This window comes from Podarcis raffonei, chromosome 1 (assembly GCF_027172205.1).
Source record: "Podarcis raffonei isolate rPodRaf1 chromosome 1, rPodRaf1.pri, whole genome shotgun sequence".
NCBI lineage: Eukaryota > Metazoa > Chordata > Lepidosauria > Squamata > Lacertidae > Podarcis > Podarcis raffonei.
Window position 1 is genome coordinate 34,672,090 of NC_070602.1, and position 23,594 is coordinate 34,695,683.

General features: G+C 41.4%; 1 protein-coding gene and 1 long non-coding RNA gene across 13 annotated transcripts in view; one reads left to right on the forward strand and one right to left on the reverse strand.

The window, feature by feature from the left end:
* NPAS3 (neuronal PAS domain protein 3) overlaps positions 1 to 23,594 on the reverse strand; it is a 613,307-nt gene that overhangs the window by 187,345 nt on the left and 402,368 nt on the right. For all 12 annotated transcript variants that reach the window (XM_053380600.1, XM_053380672.1, XM_053380590.1 and 9 more), the window contains one exon: positions 21,029 to 21,118. In XM_053380600.1, coding sequence (XP_053236575.1) covers positions 21,029 to 21,118 — 90 coding nt within the window. The remainder of the gene's footprint in view (positions 1 to 21,028; positions 21,119 to 23,594) is intronic.
* LOC128410028 (uncharacterized) lies at positions 4,323 to 9,550 on the forward strand. Its single transcript, XR_008329372.1, has 2 exons — positions 4,323 to 4,429; positions 8,900 to 9,550. It is a non-coding gene; the product is annotated as an uncharacterized LOC128410028 (long non-coding RNA).

The window sequence follows — 23,594 nt, forward strand, 5'->3', positions numbered from 1 at the left end:
GGTGCCATTTAGCTCCTTACTTTCATATCTCAGTTTCTAACACTGGTTGGGAGGATCCACATGCACCACCAACATGCACCACTATTGGACTATTGCCAGCAGAATATATATGTCATCAAATATTTCTTCCAGTGTCCTGGAGGACCTGCAGTGAGAAATCTGTCCTGCCAGTGGACCTTCCTCTCTGCCAATGGACAAGCACTTATCGACTGCTTCCTAAGGTCCTTTAGCTGCCTTCCCTGGAAAGCTAGGATTCTAGTCTAAGGCCACCATATGCTGCCTCCTTCCCCTTCTCTCTTTCCCTCCCCATTCCCTCCCCTTTCCCACAGACATGAAAAGAGCAAGCAGAGACGAAAGAGAAGTGCACTCGTGATCACCTGGAGAACGGTGCAACCTGTTGACTGAGAGCAGCAACTGCTGCGCTGAACAAGGGCTTCCTTTTCCTTGCCACCGTCTCTTTTAGCCATGGTTGCTTGCTTGTTCTTCCCACCATATCACAAGATTTGATTTGAGGGGGGTGGGGAGGTTTGCTGCTACTGCGTACTGTTGAGTATTCTGCCAGGGGAAAATCACTGAGAAAGAGTATACCCAGGTAAGCAACAATTGCAGAGAGAAAGTCAGGTGGGCCAAAGCGCAGAATGAACTCAGGATTGCAAGAGATAATAATAATAATAATAATAATAATTTTTCCTCTGCTATGTTCAAAGCAAGAAGAAGAACAAGCAAGTCCCTTGCATGGAGAAGATGGAGAAATGCTACTGGGTATCAGAAAAAAGAGGGACGCGGGTGGCACTGTGGTCTAAACCACAGAGCCTAGGGCTTGCTGATTGGAAAGTCGGCGGTTCGAATCCCTGCGACGGGGTGAGTTCCCGTTGCTCGGTCCCAGCTCCTGCCAACCTAGCAGTCTGAAAGCACGTCAAAGTGCAAGCAGATAAATAGGTACCGCTCCGGCGGGAAGGTAAATGGCGTTTCTGTGCACTGCTCTGTTTTCGCCAGAAGCGGCTTAGTTATGCTGGCCACATGACCCAGAAAAACTGTCTGCGGACAAACGTTGGCTCCCTCAGTCAGTAAAGCAAGACGAGCGCCACAATCCCAGAGTCATTCGTGACTGGACTTAACTGTCAGGGTTCCTTTACCTTATCAGAAAGAAGATGGAACTGCTCAAAATCTACTTTGCTTCTGTCTTTGCCAAAATGAAAGCAGTGCCTAACCTGGCGATATCAGAATAAATGATGCAAGGAAAGAGCTGCAGCCTAGTATAGGAAAAGAGGTGGTAAGGGAACACCTAGCTATTTTAAATGAATTCAGATCTCCAGAGTCTGATGCTTTAGCTGAGATTCCTGCATTGCTGGGGGTTGGGCTAGATGACACTCGGGATCACTTCCAAGTCTACAATTCTATGATTTTAATGTATTAAATACATAATGTATTATGTAATAATGTATTTAATGTATTCATAAATTAAGAAGGGATCAAGCATTTCCATGTCCTTGATAAGTAAGGCTTGTTAAGTTTTTATATAGATAACATTAAGATAGATAAAGATATAGATAGATGATAGATAGATAGATAGATAGATAGATAGATAGATGATAGATAGATAAATAAACATTAATTAATGTTATTTGAAGGTTTCCCATTTCCTGTAACCAGTTTATCTTCCTGTCAATTATAAACAGAATGGTAGTTTCTTGTCAACATTTGATACTTGGATGTTTAACTAGCACACCTCATAAGATAAAATACCAATAGATTATAAAGCATGAAACTCCCTTCAGAATGTCTAATCAGCGACATCCTCATTAAAGTTCAAACAATATATCTTTAGAATGAATAAGAAACAAAAGGTTAAGAATGAGGTACCTATGAGAAGGATCTGCTATTGACACAATTGACCTGTGAAAATGTTCTCTTCAAGTTGATATACAACAATTCAGTTCTCTTGCTTTCATATAATTGCTACCTTAAAAGTCCTTCACATCCAAGTGCTAATATAATTGCAGTTCATATTTCAGATAATCTGCCAAAAAGGAAAACTAATTTCAAAATATTTGATCATAAAAGTTGTCCCCAGCTTTTACACACATAATTTAGTCAAATAATATCAGATAATCTTTAGCAGGAAATTGCTAGGAAATCCATCTAAGCAGCATCCATTTGCACTTATATAAATGTACTGAAAGTGTAGGAAGAATTTGACAGCTTGCCATATGTGATTTCATTCCGTAGCCTACCTACTTTACCATCAAAAGTTATATCCTTTGAAGCATTGCCAGAATTACTTTAGCCCAGTAGATATGCTAGATGTGCCCTTTAAAAGCCATATCATTTCCTTTCTACTCTGACTAGTTCAGTGTAGCATCTGCTCAACTAAATTCCTTTGAAGGTTAAAACCAAAAATAAAATAAAAACCTTCCTGAACTTGTTGTACAGCTTACTAAAGTGGCCAGCACTGGACTAAGGAAGCCCAGGACCAAATTTGGGTTAACTCAGTCTGCAAGAAGAGGAAAAGGCAATTTTCAGTCATTCTGAAACATTATAAGTGCACCAACAGAGAATTAGCGATTGGACGACACTAAGGCAGGCAGCATTTTATTTGAAAGAGAAGCCATAAAAATGATAATGATAATGCTTATTTTTATATGATTATTCTGTTATGCTCTTTGTATGTAAATGCTTATGAGCTGTGGCACAGGTGTTGATGTTAATATAAAGGATAGCAGCAAAAATTGAAAAATTGGGTTTGAGAATTGACAACAATAATGTTGATGCACAAGATCACAGCAATTATGTGTGTGTGTTTGGGAAGGGGAAAGGCTATCTAGACGCTTACAAAGAAATGGCAACTATTCATAGCTTTTTGGGAACTGGAAAAAAATCAATGGATGCAGTAATGTGTATGAAGAGGCTGTCAATATTATAAGAATAAAAATGTATTTATGAATGTAGGATTATATGCTACATATATTAACAGGAAATACTTGTTCAAATTTACGTTTTACACAAACAACGCATGAATTTGCAGCAATATTTGTTTCCATTTTTTCATGTTCTCTTATTGCGTGTTTGTAATATAATGTTTATAATAAAATATTTTTAAAGAAAGCACAAACATATATTGCTCAAAAATCTGCATTTATTTTTAATTACTTTTTAAAACTACTTGAGTACCTCTCTGTGCATCCTAGATAATAACAGGCTATCACCTCTTACTAAAGTGCTGTTATGACATTTTAGAAGTCTCTTCAGCTCAACCCTTTAAATTCTCTGCATGCTACCAAAGGTTGCAGGCCTGTGTTTTTATTAAACAGCTAAAGAATCTCAGTAATTACGTGATTTACTTTTCTGCTGAAGTGAAAAGGTTTTCAAATATTAAAATGGCACTGTCCTTTCCTTAGTCTCCTGTAACCTACTAATGTCAATTTTAATTAGCGGGTTGTAAAAAGTATGTTTTTATTTCACATAATTTCTTCTGAATTCCATCCATTCTTTTAAATGAACTTGCATATTACCTTCTGGGAAGCTGAAGACTTTCCAGTCTGAAAGGGTTCTTCATGCAGTAATACTAAGAGTGTGCCCTGTGTCATAACATCTTCAGACAGGCACATTCCAGATGGGTTGTCATGTTAGTCCGTTGCATTAAAATATGGACTCTGCTGGCACCTGAAGACTCACATTTATTGTGACACAAATTTTTAATGTGAAGACTCACAAACTTGGGTCCAATTTGTCAGGAATACAGTTGAAATATGTGTGTCTGTATGTGGAAGTGCGACTTCAGTTTTTATAAGATGTGGCCAAAAAAATCCAAGAGATAGCAGTAGGTATGTTAAAAAAATGATTGTAATAAAATTAATTCATAATAGTCTCTTTTCATAGTCACCACCCTTGATTCTGTAAGCTTCCCCAATTTGTAGCTAATTGGAAAGATTGCTCTCCCATTCCACATGCTTGGCATACCAATACTCCTGTGGCTGGTTATGGGGGAAGCAGTTCACAAAATCACTCCTAACAATTTATCTTGCACCATGAGTTTATTGCAGAAACCCATGTTTTTCAGTGTCACTCCAAATATGACAGCATAGTTGTTCGGACAGCAACAGCACTTTCTTATATCTGGCACACACCAGTTCATAGCATTGTTCCTTTTTTCTTTCCATGAGATTATTATTGCATGGTGAGATACATTTCGGTGAGGGGAGCATCTTGTGAACAGTTCCCACAAGTTTTCTGTTCCCTATTAGACAGTCTCAACTGGTGAACTTTGCAAGTGGGAAAGCCAACTCTCGAGGAATCCAATACCGTTACATGGCCAGCCATGATTTCTTCATAAGTAGAAGTGATTTTACCATTGAGGCTGAGTCATAAGCTGTATGATGGAAAACGTTGCTGAAATGAAGACTGCCTTCAAATTACCTGGGAAGACCATGTAAGTCATTTTGAGCTCAATGGAAGAAAGATAAGATATAAATATAATAAATGATAAAATAAATAATGCGGCAAACAACCTCACAATTAGAAAGCTGGAAGAAGATAATGTGAATTTCCTATAAAGGACACTATAATTCTAACGCAGGGGTTCCCAAACAGTGGTCCATAGACCAACAGGTCCACTGTGAAGAACACTTACAATCTGAACTCCATAGAGTTCAAATTGTGATACAGTAAAATAAAATGGAAGAAATAAAAGCAGCAATAAAAATATGATTAAAAAGCATATAGTACCCAACACAGGGCATTACAATTGCTACAGAAAGCAGCAAAAAAAATATTTTAAGAAATCATTAAGTGCTCTGCTAAGATCCTCAACAATTTGGGGGGCGGGGGGAATGGGAGCCACTGTTCCAACCTCATGCTAAGACTGCTCAACAGAAGCATATCTATTATCTTTATTTGGGATCCATTAACATCAAGTTCAATAAATTCCCTCTTTGGGGCTATGAAGCTTTGTCCCCTGACCTGCCCCAATAAGAAATAAGTAGAATGTAATTAAAGAGTATTATGTCAACCACTACATTAACTTTCCTACTGAATGACACCTGTTTTTCAGACTCCAGCAGAAGGAGTTGAGAGGAGAACTTCGTAGAGAGAGTCATATTGGGGGGGGGGATTCATTATTTTGGGCGTTCTGTTCTCTGTCAGCCCCAGGCTTCTAACTAAAAGCTTCAACAAATTCCCTTTGATCTCCATAGTTAGTCCCAACCCTTAGGATTGCTGCCTTCCTAGTGCTGATAGTGGGGCTGAAAGGAGGCAATGGAAGTTAAGCTCCTGAACTAGTGGGACCACTGGGTTTTGCCACGGACTGTCAGGGACATGGCTAAATCGAACGCCTGGGAAGAGTCTGACTCTGGAGGTGAAGGATTGCCAGTACAAAGAGAGCCAGAGTCTGACTCCGGAAGTGAGAGATTGCAGCCACAAACAGGGCAGGAGTGGGTTAGTCCAGCCCCCCTTTATTGAGAGTTCCCAGACTCGGAGAGATCACAGGCAGAGGGAGGGGAGGAGATAGAAGACATTGAGGGGGTTGCTGTGCAACCAGGAGGGAAACAGCGTTCAGAGGAAGTGTTCTTTGAAAGCAGGGGAGGGGAGTTCACCCACCTTCTCCCAGAACCAGAAGAGCTGAAAGGGTTAAGATGCTACAGAAGTGCAAGAGATGAAGGACTGGAATTTGGCGCCCTATGTATTGCGATAGGGGCGGAGACTCAGAGTGACCAACTCGTAGCAAAGGGCGGCAGGCTCGGAGCTGCGCTCTGGATGTAATTTGTAAATAAATGAAGCACAAAACTGCCAGAGAGTCGTTAATTCTTATCGGGGCTTGCTTGCCTGCCTGAGATCATTACAATGACTGCATGTTATATATCAAAGAGCAAAAAGCCGGGTGTGAGCATGCTCAGTTATGGGATAGGTAGCTTGAGAAGTCTTCTATATTTCTACCGCCTTGCATGTAGTATGGGATTCTGGTTTGTTTCTACAGAATGCTTCTTTTTGTAGCCATATATTTATATTTATATACTGTTTATGTTTATAGGACTGTATATTTTACATCTCCCACTGAAGACCAGTTATTCTGTTCTGTGTTAGACAGAGCCTTCATTGGATTGCATTAATTTGTTTGATCTGTAACTTGGACAGGACAGAGGCAAGGCGTGTTCCAGTCTAAGTGATTTGGAATTCATTGCAGAATGATTAATGGTATATTATTTTGTATTAAGTCACTTTTTTTGAATCTGATCCCCTTCTTCTTCCTGATCCCCAAAATATGGAGGCTGGTTAATGAAAGTCACTCTGCTCATATTCTGATGAGGTCATATTTCTATAATTGAGTCCTGACATTCAAAATGGGTTCAAAGGTTAAGGTCCTGAAAAGCTCAGACTCAAATGAATAACATTTCTTGGGTTAGTTAAAAAAAGTTATTTTCAAGGCTGAACTCCTGACAGAATTTACCCATTAGGTTAAGAGGGGATGCGATACAGTTTCTGGAGTCACAGTATCGTGGTGAGGATTACTGCATATACTTAAAGCCTCTCCTTTTCAATAGTACTGAACAAAGCCCCAGTGTGGAAGAATGCAGTAATTTTCAAACAAGGAGACTGAATCTGAGGCTACTAGCACAAAAAGCAACAAATAAGGCTATACCCTCTTATATTTGGTTTATTAGAGCAGTGGTTCCCAAAGGGTGTGGCACGCCACACTGGTGTGGCATGAGAAGATGGGCAAGAGTGTCAGGAAAATTCAAGGACAATCAAAGAAACATTTAAACATTCCATCATGGTATGGTATTTTGTAGTATCAAACTAATTTTTCATTAAATAGTTGGGTTCTATGTTATAAATCAGGCACTGCAAGGAGTTGTTTCTTTGTGTTTTCCTCTGTATTTCTTATCAATAAAAAAAATCGGTGTGGCACGATTTTTTATTCTGAAAGTGTGGCTCAGAGAAAAAAAGTTTGAGAACCGCTATATTAGAGCAATGCTCTTGGCTGCCGGATGAGCTTATTCACCACTCAAAAACACTCTGCTGGATGGCTAGTGGCAGAGAAGTAAGCCACACTTTCAGCCACATAGGAAGCACAATTATTTGTTTATTTGTTTGTTGGTATATCCCAACAAAGGTAAAGGGGTACCTTTACCTTTATATCCCACCTGTCATCCCAAAGGACAGTAATGTGTTGTCTCCTGTGTTCCATCAGGTTCAGAGTTCTGGGCTGCAACCTTTACACAGAAGTAAATCTCACTGCTTCTAATGCAGCTTACTTCCATTTAAATATCTTGAGACCTATGCATGACTGACACGTAGAACACATTTCCTTAAAACAAACACAGGGACATACAGACACACATATTTTCCTGAAGAAAATAAGCTGTTAGTAAGATTTCCGTTTCTTCTCTTCCTATTATGGGAAAGTGTAAGAAGCAGGAGGGGGGGAAATGTCCTTGCAACACCTTCCTTCTAACATTTCATAGCTGGAATTATTACAGAACAGGAAAATAGTTTCCAGCCATCAAATGGTAACATTGTAAGGCTGTGTTTTATTACTCTAAGAATTTGCACAATTCATTATAACTAGTGACTCCCCTCTGCATAAAGGATTTCAGTGTTTCAGCCTCAATGGCTGGTAAAATATGTTCCAAAGAACAAATAAGGAAGACATGAGCCTCATGTAAAACAATATTCTGGATTCCCTTAGCTCCCTCAGTCATACCTATTTCTGTCTATTCTGCAGAACATTTAAAGCAATATTCCAGGCACTATATAAACACACAGAGGGAAAATAAGCAAGGCAATGCGATCAGTCACAAGAAGCTAATTTTGAGTTTACCAATATAAAATAAAATAAAAGTAAAGTAAAACAAGCAACCTGCGTTGTGTTTGCACTGGCTACAAAGTGACAGCCAGTGGATTATTCCACAGATTCCGAATGCTGGGAATTCAGATGGCATTTACTAGCATAACCTTTCAACTCTGAGCACATCAATAGAAGTAGGCAGTGGTTTGAAATATGATTCCTTGCAGATAGCATATCCTCATTCATCTGACTGTGGTGCTCTGTGCTCCACTGCACAAACAGCGGCTCACCCACTTCTGAGAGGACACTAATAAAAAAGGCATCAATTTTCAGCTCTAGTACTACTGTGATCTCTTTATATGTTCGACATCCAACATTAAATTAAAATGCTGTTATAAATCCTACTTTCTGAATCCGGAATGAGTGTTGGGTTTTTGTCGCTTGAGACCGCAGCAAATCTTGTCAAAAGCAGGGAAGCACGTCTTGTTCACTCAGAATTAATGTTGTGGATGAAAGAAGGAGGGAAAAGTGGGTGACTATGGTGAATTGTAGGTGTCTAAGACACTGGGTAATGAGCTTTGGGAGGTATCAAAAAAGAGAATAGCATTTGCAGCAAATCTGACAAGCAGCAAAACAGTACACAGTGATTAACTCTTAAAAGGTAATCTCCACCAAAACCGGACGCTGCATTTGAGTGATTGATATAGCTGCGCCAAGGTGCGATGGAGAACGGATGACCGGTAACTTTGCTTTAGAAGCAAAATGTTTCGGATCACATTACGGACAAAGTGAAGGTTGTTTACAGGTTGCCTATGCCAAATTATGCAGATGTTGATGCTTATGCCTTGTGTCACTTGTACGTCAGTTGCCTTAAAACTGTGGGAGAAAAGGCACCTTTTAATTGGGGGAAGGTGAGAGGGGGTGGCTGATTAAGCGACCAAGCCGAGTGCTGCCGCAACAACAGAATCCTACCTGAGGTACTGTAAGGAATTATGGGCATAAGAACGAACGAAGGCAGATGGCGTATTTCTATTACTCAGAAGACTGTAATATGCTTTGGAGCTTTTCAGCTGTGTCTGATAACCTCTAATGGCAGGTATCTTTTTCTCCTTTAAGATCTGTGCTGAACTATACCGAAGAGACAATAATGGTTTCAGCAAAGATACTGTGTCTGCAGATATATTCTCTTGTTCCATTCATTCATAATTATGAAGAAAAGAAACAAGCCTGCTTTCTGGGGGAGGGGGAGATAGCGGAGGAGGGTGCCTTGAAGAGTGGTTCGATATCTGGATCGAACAGAGGAACTTTTCCCCCCTTAGGATCCTGCCTGGAGAAACCTTGACATGCACAAAGTCAGAACCTAGACAAAGTTGCCCTGGTGAGAACGATAAGGTCACCCGTGGGATTGCTAAGATTATCTCTGTCAAGCACTTGGACAGCATGCAGTCAAATGATGCATCATGCAGTCATTTTCAGGGGGGGAAATCAATTTCTTCACCAGGTCGCTATTTGCTTTTCAAAGTGCCCTTGTAGGCCTTCCACCACCAAGCATTTATCAATTTAAATGTTGTAAATTGATAATGTGCCACTGTAACTTGTACTGTTTCTGAATTATTTTGATACTTCTCTTTTCTCTGTGGTCCCCCAATCCTTCAGTGCATTTATATTTTAAAAGGGTTTCCCCCTTTCTCTTTTCAGCTAAACGAACAACAAAAACAACACCCCCCAAGCCTAATAAATACTTTAATTTTGTGTTTGTTTGTTGCTGTTGTTTTTTTTTTTTTAAAAAAATCTTCCTTGGAGCTATATGACTACAGAGAATCATATTTTATGTTTAATTATATAATGTTTATTTAATGTTTATTCTTAAATGAGGTCAAATGTCTATGAAAAGCTATCAATACTGGTGGATTAATTTAATGAATACTCATTACTCTGGCGTGTGGCATTCAAATTTACTGTGTTGCAAAAAAAAGAAAAAGAAAAAGAAGGCTGTAGTAGGGTTTGTTTGTTTTAGTGCTCTCATTACGAGGCTTTAAAAATATACTAGATAGCTATCTCCATCAAAAAACTGTATTTTAAAATAGGAAATTGGGTTGGAGCACACAAAAAGAATGCAAATGCCAACATTTCCGCGAAAATATATTTTAACCAAATGTAGCATAAAGTAATGCAATAAGCAGATACTAGCCTCAACTTCATTTGCATAAAAAAAACAGGTGGGACATAGTTGTCAAAGCTTCAGAAAAGCAAAGGAATTACATAGCAGTTGCAAAGCATCCTTAACCTCCAATGATTTATTGGCCCTTGGCCAAGTTATCAGGGGAATCTAATTCTTCTTTATTATTCAAATAAAGCACATTTGGCACCCTGGTTCCCTTTCAGAATAGCTTCACAAATAGACTGAGCACTGTCATTTATTTGACCTTGTTCTTGTGTGCTGTTGCTCTAATTTTATTTGCCATTCCTTAGGACAAATACTTAGAAATCCAACGTTCAGAGCTTGGTTACATTATGGTACAAGCAAAGTACATAAATATACCAGTTCGCTTTCACCTATTTTGCTTTTAAAAGGACACAGCCTAAACAACAACTTATCCTTTATTCCCCTTCACCTCTATTAGCTCTTATTATGTCTGCAGCTGTACTGTTCCCTTTCTAGCAAGATTTTTTTTAAAGGACAATTTGCAACCCTTTATGTGTCCTGGGTAACTGGATACAAGAGCAGCATTGCATTTTAAGGTGAGAATTTCGGCTTGCAAAATAGAGAGGAATGTTCAGGTGATCAATTAAGAACTCATTTAAGAACATAGCATCATAAGAGCAACCCTGTTGGATCAAGCCCAGGGCCCATTTTGTCCAGCACCTTGTTCTCACGATAGCCAACAAGATGTTCATGGGAAGTTTCAAAGCAGGGCCTGACCCTTAAAGCCCTAAATGGCCTTGGCCCTGTATACCTGAAGTGTGGCACCTGCCCTCCCACCAGATGTCAAGGAAATAAACAACTATCTGACTTATAGAAGACATCTGAAGGCAACCTTGTTTAGGGAAGTTTTTAATGTTTGATATTTTATCGCTTTTTTATTATGTTGGGAGTCATCCAGAGTGGCTGGGGAAACCCAGCCAGATGGGCAGGGTATTATTATTATTATTATTATTATTATTATTATTATTATTAATAATGTATTACTACTAGTACTACAGGACACTCCCCATTTCTGATTCTCAGCAACTGGTATTCAGAGGCATACTGCTAGGTAAAGCATGGATATTGGGGCCAATAGTCATTGATGACATTATCCTCTATGAATTCATCTAATTTGAAAAGCCAAAGGCTCTCATTTATTTATTTAATAACATTTACATACTGCTTGATTGTAAAACAAAAACAACAACAACTTAAAAGTGGTTTACAAAAAGAATAAAACCATGGAATTGTCAGTAAAAAAACAGTAAACAAATATCTATTTCATACAGAGCTGGGACCCTGAGGATCATCAAGAATAATAAAAATCATTAAGTTAAAAGCCAGATTTAAAAACATGTCAATATTCTATATGTATGGATAAGCTTGCCGAAACAAAAATGCTTTTAGCAGGCACCAAAAAGAATACTGTGAAAGTGCCTCCCACCCAATAACAGTTAGCAGGAAGTTCCTAATTATGAGCTGCCACGCTAAAAGATCTATTTATTCTCATACTTTCTCAAACTGACAAGCTACACACAGGCGATCTCACAGGTAAACAGGTCCCAAGCTGTTACGGACTTGGCAACTGGTGAAGATCTCTGAGCAGAGGTGTTATTGTTATGATATTCCGTTCCACTTTAACAGATATGTGGAGTTGTTGTATGTCACCTGTCTGTTTACATTCCAGCACAGCTTGCTGGCAACTTCCATTGTGTGTATAGCTTTTGCTTATGCTGTTTGCTTGGACACGAAGGGGAGAAGAGATGTTTTTCCCTTTGTCCTGATGCTGAATAAAATGCCTGTAAATACACTTTACACAGCCTCTATCTGCCCTTCTGTTGCAAAGAGTTATTTTCTCTGCTGGCTTGCATGCTCAGCTTCTGAAAGTTTCTGAAGCTTGAGTTGCAGTTACATGCTGATCGAAGGACCGGAGATTGCCTGGCTGCCGGCTGGTAGGCTGGAGCCAGCTGGGGGCCTGCCAATTGCCCCCGTTTCCTTGGACGCATCCCAACAGTTATATGCTGACAGCAACCATGCTGCAGTGTTCTGTAGGGGGTTGGACTAAATGACCCTTGGGGTCCCCTCCAGCCCAACAGTACTATGATTCTGTGATTCTGAACTAGCTGCACCTTCCGGGTCAAAGTGCAAGGGAAGCTCCACACAGACAGTAGTACAATCTTGAAGTAACCAGGATATATAACCGGTTATTCTGACACATTCCCCTTTTCTAAATGCTATCCAAACATTTAAATTCTGCTGACACATTTTGGTAATTATAATCAAACGTTTTTCTCAGATTCTCTATAGTGCCGGAAGGGCCTTATATGCCATCTAGTGCCTGCTCCTGCTTGAGGCATGAAATCCAGAGCTAGAGCAGGAAGCTGATTTCATGCCAGTGGGCTTCTCTACACAGGGCTGGGAATAAGTCACCTTTTTACATATTTAGGGAGTGTGATGGACAAGTTGAAGTGAGTCAAAAGTGAGACAGCAACCACAAGCAAAACCATATGTTCACCACTCTATAACCCAGGATAAGGCAACAAAAGTTACGCAAGCTATATCCATTGCCCTGTGGTTTTCCTTTGGCCTCTGTTAGGGTTGCCATATTTCAGGCAGTAAAAATCTGGACCCCGAAAGCGATTCTTTTCGTAAACTCTCTCTGGATGTCGATTCCGCCTTTGAAATGCCGATAATGTCCAGGAAAATCCGGACGTATGGCAGCCCTACCCTATCACAGAATTGTAGAATAGGAAGGAACTACCAAGGCCCAACCCCCTGCAATGCCGGAATCTTTTGTCCAGCATGGGGCACAAACCCATCACCCTGAGGTCTCACGTTCTACCAGCTGAGCTATGTCTCTGCTCTGCTCCTTAGGGAGGGGTGCTGGTGCCAACAATGATTAGGTTGCCTGAAAGGCTCACCAAACATTGCCATCGCTTGTACACAAGGTAACCTCAAATACAGCCTTATCAACAGGATATATTTACATATCCATATTCACATATTCAGGCACCAGTACTGAGGAGGCATCCAATGGGACACCCAAGTAGGAACATACCCAAGTTGCATTATACTGAGTCCACATAGCTCAGTATTGTCTGCACTGCTTGGCAACAGCTCTCCAAGATTTCAGACAAGGTTCTCTCACAGTCCTACCTAGAGAAACTGGGGATTGAACCTGGGGCAAGACATGCTCCACAAATGAGCTGCAACCCTTCCCTTTCAAGTACAGTGGTACCTCGGGTTACAGACGCTTCAGGTTACAGACTCCGCTAACCCAGAAACAGTACCTCGGGTTAAGAACTTTGCTTCAGGATGAGAACAGAAATTGTGTGGTGGTGGCGGCGCAGCAGCAGCGGAAGGCCCCATTAGCTAAAGTGGTTCCTCAGGTTAAGAACAGTTTCAGGTTAAGAACAGACCTCCAGCACGAATTAAGTTCTTAACCCGAGGTACCACTGAAATAGTCTTGAAGGTTTTGGTCGTGGATAGCAGGTGTGGCTAAAACACCTTTAAAATCTTTGTTTATAATCTGGAACTCTGAGACAGTAACAAGCTCTAAAATCTTGGTGGTGATCCAGAAGGTCCCTTGGAGGGCCAGAAGGTACTTCCGTGTACCATATCCGATTTCATTCTGGAAGGGTGACTGGAAGGAAGAATCTTAAGGTGATCCGATTTCTAGGTGTGCTTCCCTTGATGCACCCCCATGTAAATAAGCTTGTACCTGTTAATCTGCTCAGTGGCAACTACATTTCTTGACATTTATGCAACATTGGTATGTTGAAATATGGATGTTTGGGGGGGAAACATAGCTGGAGGACTTTAAACCCTTTGTTCTAAAATTCACCTACTTTAGCACAACCACATTAATTTAAAAGTATATGATGTTAGCGTCTTGGTCCAAGTTAACAGATCAAATCTGTTGGGATGATGTTCTGTAGAATAAATGGCATTGCAGTTGAATGGCCTGGATAATTACTCTTTTGAATATATATCATCTTTAATTTCATAGGACTTTGTTTTGGGGTACTATCCATACACCAAGTATGTAAGACAGAAGTGCATGAGAGAGAGAGAGAGAGAGAGAGAGAGAGAGAGAGAGAGAGAGAGAGAGAGAGAGATGCTCTTGATCAGCACTCCAGGCAGTTGAGCTTTCCGATGGAGGCTTGCCAAAACAAAAGGCTGCCAGCATTTCAAAAACGCAACACAACAGGGAGATCAAGATTGTTTGGGATGTGATCAGGAGGGAGAGATGAAAAGTTAGATACAGAACAGAAGAAGAAGACAGAAGCAAGGTCTCTAGCCTTGCGCTAGCAGCAGGCTAGCTGACCGCCTTATAGTATATAGGAGACCTTTCAGTTGGTGTGGCGGGGGGAGCATAAGGCTTATGTCCATGACTGCAACCTTTTTAAGATTCTCTAGGAAAATGTGGGGGAAAGACTGTAGCTTAAATGGAGCACAGCCTTTTTGTGCTAAAGGTCCAAGATCCAAACCCCAGTATTCCCAGATAAGAGTTGAGAAAGACTGGCTGAAACCTTGGAAAACCAGCTCAACCAACTGGCTGACTCAGAAAAAGACAGCTTTCTATACTCCTGTCTTTGAGTTGAGTGCAGCAGTTTTACTGCAGGGTGTTTCTCAAATATATATCCCACAGCAGTTAATGCTTCCTGTGTATCTACAACTTGTTCCAAAGAAGTTGCAGAAGTTTCACCAAAGACTTTGATTCCTTTGCCGTGTTTCCTCTGGCAGCATGCTTTACTTGGCTCCTGATCCTCACAACGGCATGGTTTTATTTATTTACTTCAGTTATTTGCTACTTTTCAGGGCCAAGCCCTCACAAAGTGACATACAGAGACAGGGACAAGAGATTTGGTGCCTGAGAACAAGACAGTGATGACAGTTTAATTTTACTTGTGGTGAAACAGCATCTTTCACCTGGGTGCAGCAAGCTAGCTTAGAGACTGCAGGGCAAGTTATGTAGCACACAAAGCTCTGTTCTCTAACACTTCACCATCACTGCCTGCCCTACAACATCTGCCACCTAAATCAGCTCTCTCACTCTACCTAATGGTAGGGCCAGCTCTGTACAGAAAGAAGTATACCAGGGGTAGGCAACCTAAGGCCCATGGGCCACAAGCAGCCCACAGGGGTCGTTTAACCGGCCCACGAACCGCCCACAAACTGAGCCGCCCGCTTGGCTAGTCCCCGCGCACTGGGCTAAACCGGCACAGCACGGTGCAGGGGCTCGCTTCCGCAGCACTGGAAATCGCATCTCTGCATGCGCAGATGCAGGAAATCGCAGGCGCTCATGCGCGCGCGTAATCAGGCCCACAGAGGGATCTCCGCTGGAGTGAACTGGCCCAGGCGAGGTAAACCTTGCCGACCCCTGAAGTAAACACATACAGAGTATGAAACATTGAGTAGATACAGTGGTGCCCCGCAAGACGAAATTAATTCGTTCCGCGAGTTTTTTCTTCTTGCGAGTTTTTTGTCTTGCGAAGCATGGTTTCCCATAGGAATGCATTGAAAATCAATTAATGCGTTCCTATGGAGACCGCCTTCAGACCAGGTCCGGGGACAGTCTGTCCCCGGACCTCTTCTGAAGGCAGGCCGGGGGAGAACGGCAAGCTCCGGGGACAGAGGTGAAGGGGCAGCGCTCCTTCGCCTCTTTCCTCGAACCTCTTCTGTAGGCAGGCGGGGGGAGAAGGGCTTTTCTTCCCACCGCCAGCCTTCAGAAGGCTGTTCTGAAGGCTGGCGGTGGGAAGAAAAGCCCTTCTCCCCCCACCGGACTTCAAAAGAGCTTCGGGAAGTCCAGCGGGGGTCCAAGGGATTCCCTCCCAGCCCGCCCCGCTCCGCTGAAGTTTAGAGGGAGCCTGTGGGGAAAAACTCAAAAAAAAATTCGTTTTGCGAGAAAGGCCCATAGGAAAATTTGTCTTGCGAAGCGGCTAAAAAATCAGAAAACCCTTTCGTCTTGCGCGTTTTTCGTTTAGCGAGGCATTCGTCTTGCGGGGTACCACTGTATAGACAAACAGATACATGAAAGATACCAAATTAGAGCACCAAAATTCTCCCAAGGAGAGTCATGAGCAAAAAAGATAATTTTTAAGGTCTTCTTGAATGAGGGCTTCTTGAACTGAAGGAGTCAAACAAGAGTTAGCCAAAGGAGAATACTAATTGGAAATTAGTTCATTTAAATCAGTCTCTCTCTTTTTGGGTGGGGTGGAGCTATTTTCTGAGCTGACTTAGGTGGCAGATGTTGTAGGGCAGACAGTGATGGTGTTAAGAGAATATGTCTGAGCAGACACTATCCCAGAAATGTACTGGTACCTATTTGCAATACGTTTACATTATGATGTGAGGAAAACCGATCAACATTCACCAGTTTCAACACAATCAATTCTGTGATCAACATTCCTACACTTACTCATACATCCCCAAAATGAATATTTTGGTAAGATTTCTTTCAAATTGCTCATGCACATCACATCCGTTTTTTAAAGCCTGTGCTTCCAGTCGCATGACAGAAATGTTAACCCTCTCCTCTGCCGCAGCAAGTAAATGGCTGCAGGTCTGAAAGCAGACATACTATCTAATCACTAGCTGAGCAACGAAACCAAATCTACGGAGATTATAATCAAATATACACTAGGCACTAAAAAAATAAAAATAAATCTTATGCATCATTCTCAAATCCAACAATACTGAATGTGTAAACTCTCAAAGTGTCACAAGGTTTATTCAACACAAACACAACCTCAGCCAGCTCATGGCACGAACCCAACAATGTTTATCTGATAGCAATGGGGAGAACATAAAGAAATGGAGGCAAGACATCTCATGTGTATATATCCTATTAATGCTTGATCTTGGCACCTTTATCACAAACTAGAATTCAATAACATAACAACCTACTACAATGACTTCCACGCTTTGAACAATTTCGAGATCACCAAAGTGAAACATTAGCATTTCCTTTCTAGAGGGAGAATTGTTTGCATAGCTATTTCTGCTGCTGCTCTTTGTGGTAAATAAAGCTTTTGAATGCTTAATTTAGTGTGGATGATTGCAGTTTCTATTTTGCCACCCTTAGTGATGAATCTGTAACATATCATAGCTTTTCCAAGACTGCTGAAAAGATTACTTGGATTGATAATCTTTGGCCTCAGAGGAAAAGGGAGCATCTCCCTTTGGTTTACAGAACTAGAATGTAAGTATCTATAATGTTTATTTATTTGAAATATTTTCACCCACTTTTCTTTTCCAAACTCTTTTTTTAAAAAAGAAGGATCTCGACGGATTTTTACCTGCAGGATAATATTCTAATATAAAATACTGCACATGAACCAACACAATGGTGAGGGAACACAACCTCCTACAACATAACCTCAGATGAAATGTACAAGGGGATTGGGGCAACAAGAACTGCTGTCCCCTGAGGATGCCATTTCTGGTATTGACTGCCCCTTTCTAAATGTCTGGTGCATTGCTAGTATATTACAGCACAATAAATGTGCATCTGTTGCTCATTTATAGAGCTATGTTAAAAGGTACCCCTGACCGTTAGGTCCAGTTGCGGACAACTCTGGGATTGTGCGCTCATCTCGCTTTATTGGCTGAGGGAGCCGGCGTACAGCTTCCAGGTCATGTGGCCAGCATGACTAAGCCGCTTCTGGTGAACCAGAGCAGCGCATGGAAATGCCGTTTACCTTCCCGCCAGAGCAGTACCTATTTATCTACTTGCACTCTGATGTGCTTTCGAACTGCTAGGTAGCAGGACTCATATTTGTGGGCTCTGAAGTAAGTCTCTCAGATATTTGTATTGCTTACTCAAGTAAGTGGGGAGAATTATGATTCCTGCATTCTTTTCTGGCTCAGATTTTAATCCAAGCTAGAAAATAATCCCCCTCTACCCAACCCACACTACCAAGCCGCCGCCTCTACTTTCCTCCCACTTCACTGACCAGGGTGCTACAAAGTTGGGGGAGACCTCGTCTCTTCCTTCATTCTCCCAGCGAGCTGTCACAGTTTGCTGCCAGAGCTATACTGCTGCTTCACCCTGGTCAATGCAGTGGGAGTGAAGGAGGAGGTTTATGCTTGAGAACAAGACAAAGGGGCACATTTACATAGGACTGGAAATAAGTTAGCTATTTTCTGGTTTGGGGCTTATTTCAGCGCCAATCCAAATGCGAGCTGGAGGAGCTCAATCGGCCATCACTCATTTGTTGCGCTGGACTGAAGATCCTACCTCAAAAAAGTAGTCCACCCCAGGAACATTTACGTATTCACCAAGTATGTAGTAAGCACACTATACTGCTGGGAGAATAAAATTATTTCCTGCAGTTAGCAGTATGATTGCACTCTGTTGCTTGGAATGCAGTTGTGGAAATCTCATGGGCACCTGCTGGCTAGTATCTGTGACATAACTAATGATAGGCCATCCATTTTTTTTATCCCCCCCCCCTTTTTTTACTCTTAGTTAAATTATTTCCAGATACACTAGGGGGAGGTACTTGAGGGACCAAAGGGTGCGGGGGAATTGCAATAAAAGGAGAAAATTAATTCTACCCCTCATTACCTAGCTGATTCGATGCTGCGATCCTAACACCAGCTTACTGACTGGTCTCGAGTGTGGATATAAACCCTTTCAACATCAAGTTTTCATATGGCAGCAGCCTATTTTAGCTGCTGGTGTGGCTAAGAACAAGAAGCTTTGAAATTCTGTGTTGAGAGCAATGAGCTTCAGTTACTCTGCTTTGGCAGTCTGTGTACAGCATGCTGGTGTGTACATCCTCTAAACTTTTTGAAGAATGGACCTGGGAGCATGATGACTATTCCCCACTGCAGAAGACACATTTCTTACATCTGAATTGAATATCATGTTATTGCCTTTCGATTAGGGATTGCAGGACTGTTTCACAAAAGCTAATATGCTTTTGTAACACTCTGAAATGGTCACCTATGGACGTGCCCTTAGAAAACATCATATTGGTTTACAGCACTTTATGAGTACACTGTGTTTTGCTTTTCACTTTCCCAACCAAAGTATTTGAGCTCAGCAAGCCGATTTCACTTGATCTAGCAGTAATAATGGGCACAATCTTTTTGTAATCGTATATTTTTGACTAATGCACTGATTAATAACAAAGAGGTGTTTCTTTTTGCATGCTTGGCAGTATGCGATGTTCAGACTTACTATTTATAATCAGAAAATCAGAAACCTATCCCTTAAGTCTAGACGCTGAATGAAGAAGTCTGTATGTAGCCTAATAATGTCTGACGACTGCTGCTGCTGAGCATAGAAGAATGCTTTAACAAGGACTAGGACAGGGTTAAAGCCAACTTTTTCCTTGAACAGATGATATTTCAGATGGCCACACTATTCCAGATGCATCAATTTCCTTGAAAATCGAATCCATATATGTGCATATGCTGTGCTGGCAGGAGGACTGCCTGAAATGGCCCCAACCCAAGAGCTAATATTCTTTTGGCTGGAATAATGCAATTATTATTTTCCTAGCTATCAGTCTAAGCATACAGAGCCATCTGTTATGCAAAGCAAACATACACATCTCAATTACAGAAAATGCAGTTGCCTTGACAGAATTTGGATTACTCCACTAACCAGGGCTGTAAAATTTGTTTTAAGCTAGTGTATAATGGATGCCTTTCAGGAGTTCCCTAATTAGCATTTACCTGTTTAAACTAATTATTCATCCTTCTTCTTTGCTGGTTTATTAAACTTTGTTAGACACCATGCATAAAACACGTTAATATGAACACAAGACAATAATAAACATTACAATCCTGTGTGATTTTTCATTTAAAAAGTGCATTAACAACCATGTGGATTTGTTATGAAATATGAAACTTCTGATGTTGGTTTATAAACAGGCCAAAGAAGAGATTTTAATTCATTACAAAACTGAGGACTTCAGGAAAATTCAATACCAATTTTGAATTAACAAACCCTCACCCCCCCAGTGCTATTGTTTTGTTTGACAGAACTTCCATATAACTAGTATAAACACATAATTAATGTGTACTACATAGATACCACCATTTTCTATTAGGAGTTAATGGCTGCAATTCCATTGTCTCAAACACTATTTGAATCTTTTTTTCCTGCCACACCAATTATTTGGCTATCCCTTTTCATTACTTCAGGTTACCACTTTCAGCTTAGTTTAGGTGCAACGAAATAACGAAGTTATTAAAAAGTTCTAGTCCTGTGAAGGGGTCTCCTAACAACCACGGCAAGAAATGCAAGATGGGTGCCCAATTCCAAACAGTAAGACACAAGCATTAGCACAACTGTGGAGTTCCTCAAGGGTAGCTAAACAAGAGGCATAGCATCCTACTTTGCAACTCATTGTTCGAGAAGTCTCCCAGAGTCTCCCAGAAACGTATCAGGATGGTTCTGGTATACCATGTAGCAAATGCTACTGAGAGCTCAGCCATTCGAGATAAAACCAAAAGTAATACTTCTATTCCCCTATAATCTTAGATTTCAAAATATGTCAGTAATGGAACAACAATAATTAAAGTACAAGTGCTATATGAAAAAAATGTCCTCTGCAGATTTACGGAACATGTGCGGAAGCAGCAGAATGTGTCCTTGTTGAAACCCTCCCTGCGAGTCATTTTAATGGTCTCTTTCAGCATTTCTTGACTCCAAATGACTCCCTGTCATTGTGTCAGCTCCCTGGATAACGCAGGGTACTCCATAAACATCCAGTAATAGGACACAAGGGAAGTACTATTAGTGTGTCCCTTTCCTACCAGGTACTGAGGTTTAAAGTTCAAAACAACTGAGAAAAGAAACTTCATTTGTTCTCAATAAATTAATAATGATCCTTAGTGGGCAGAAAAAGTTTTTTTTCAAGCTGGGGATTTTTTTTTTAAATCCATTTGAACATTCTATACCAACTCACATTTCTCAATGATTTTCTAGGGTGGATAAAACACAGTCGTTAAAGTATAAATTCAATAACATGCGAAATGTTGCCAAATAGATTACTGAGCACAGGAGTGGAACTTGTGCCATTAAATGGTCTACTTACTTGGGATAGGCCTAGATAGATGGAGACGGTTTCCGAAATGTACAAAAATTTCCCCTCTTGATTTAGTGCAAATACAAATCCATCCAGTGACTGCAAAATAAGAAAAAAAGTGAGAAGTTTGTTATATGGGGATATATTTCACTAACAGATAAAGCACAGGCATCACACATTCACTCTATTCTCATTATGGAAATATTGAAATTAACATACATTGCCATTCTTAACACTTTATTTCTGTTCAGTGCAGAAATGAAAGGAGTTTCCTTGCAGAAAAATGGAGATGAGAAGAACACTGTGGATTGCAGAAATTTGCTAATTAACAGAGGATTACGGGCCTCCTCTTCATTCACAAATTCACCCACACACATTTTTGTGTGAGCATAAACAAAACCAATCAACAGATTACTGTCAAATATGTTCACACCTGGAGACCATAGAAATCTTGTGAATTTAATCTCTTCAATGTCAGCTTGTACGTTTATAAATTATATTCTGGCAGGTGTAAGGCTTTAGATATGGTTGCCAAAATATTTTATTAAAGAACATGTTATATACACATTTTTGGAAGCCACATGAAACATATAATCAATGAACAAACAAAAGGACTTATTCCTAATTGAAACACCACAGCACAGCACATTGAATCTATACATATTCATCAGGAATATACTTAATTTTATTATTTACTGCATTTGTCTTAAAGTGATAGTTTGTTATCCATACAATTTAGGTGAACACTCTCCTAAATACAGAATCAGGGGGCGGGGGCGGAATCCATTCCGGAACCCAATGCAAAGTTTGGGACCTATTGTGGACTTAACTAAATGACACTGATGCATGTTCCACCTTAGAAGGTGGTGGCCCCTTTTCACTGGAGGTTTTTAAAAAGATGGCCATCCGTCACAGATCCTTTAGTGTGATTCCTGCATTGCAGAGGGTTGGACTAGATTACCCTTGGGATCCCTTCCAACTCTATTCCTTCCAATTCTATGGTGCAGCCTCTGTATTGCTTTCCAGGAGCACCTGAGCCTGTATTTTAATTAATTGATGTCTGTTTTTATGCTTATTGTGTTGTTTTTATGATGTTAGCCGCTCTGAGCCTGGCCTCGGCTGGGCGGGATACAAATAAAAATTTGTTGTTGTTGTTGTTGTTGTTGTTGTTGTTGTTGTTCAACACTGCAAGGTGCTTTCCACCAATCCCGCATTTCCCCCAAAATATAGCCAGCACCAGTGCTTTTTTTCTGGGGGGACGCATACTCCTAAACATTTTGTGAATCCAAGTTTGGCCTCACTGAGGGGCAGTACAGTCATACCTCGGGTTAAAGACGCTTCAGGTTAAATCTTTTCAGGTTGCGTCCCGCGGCGACCCGGAAGTAACGGAATGGGCTACTTCCGGGTTTCACCGCTCGCAAATGCGCAGACACTCAGAATGACGTGACGCACATGCACGGTGAATCGTGACCCACACACGTGCAGACGTGGGTTGCGTTCTGCTCATGATGTGAACGGGGCTCTGGAACGGATCCCGTTTGCATCCAGAGGTACCACTGTATTTCAATATGAGACGCGGGTGGCGCTGTGGGTTAAACCACAGAGCCTAGGACTTGCCAATCAGAAGGCCGGCGGTTTGAATCCCCACAACAGGGTGAGCTCCCGTTGCTTGGTCCCTGCTCCTGCCAACCTAGCAGCACGAAAGAACGTCAAAGTGCAAGTAGATAAATAGGTACCGCTCCAGCGGGAAGGTAAACGGCGTTTCTGTGCGCCGCTCTGGTTCGCCAGAAGCGGCTTAGTCATGCTGGCCACATGACTCAGAAGCTGTATGCCGGCTCCCTTGGCCAATAAAGTGAGATGAGCACGGCAACCCCAGAGTCGGTCACGACTGGACCTAATGGTCAGGGGTCCCTTTACCTTTACTTTAGGAAAATGAGAGTACCTACCCCTAAACATTTTTTTAAGGGGGGGGAAAGTACTGGCCAGCACTAACAACAAAGGGCAGCAAGGTTCCTAGGGAGAGGCTTCACAACAGAGCCGAGAATGCTACCCCAACAGTATCTCAGGTGCTAGGGTTGCAGGCAATGCTATTTTTCTAGAAAAGTATGAGCCAGAACTCACCATGAAAGCCTCCCTTGTTCTCTTAAAATGACCATGGTGTCGACCTGAGAGATGCCAGAACTGTGTTCCGGTGAGTTCCAGCTGTAAAAGGCCCTGGTTCCAGGGCTCCTTGCGTTCTTACCCGGGACATTAGGAGCTCTGGGAACTACACTTCCCAGGGATCCTGGCACATGGGACATTGTTGCACATATTTGCGGTGGCATTGCTGCTAAAAAGCCTTTGTAGCCACGTTTCTCAGGGACCTGACACCTGGAAGTGTTTTAGGCCTAGTGGAAACCCTGCAGGGAGTTCTCTCCAATGCTGCGGTAGCAATAATCTGGAAAATTTGCAGGGTGATGTGAATTGGGTGGTAGCAGGGAGGACAGATGGCCCCAAGTGAGTTCATTTCATTCAGGAACCAAGTATATATACAGTGGTACCTTGGGTTACATACGCTTCAGGTTACAGACTCCGC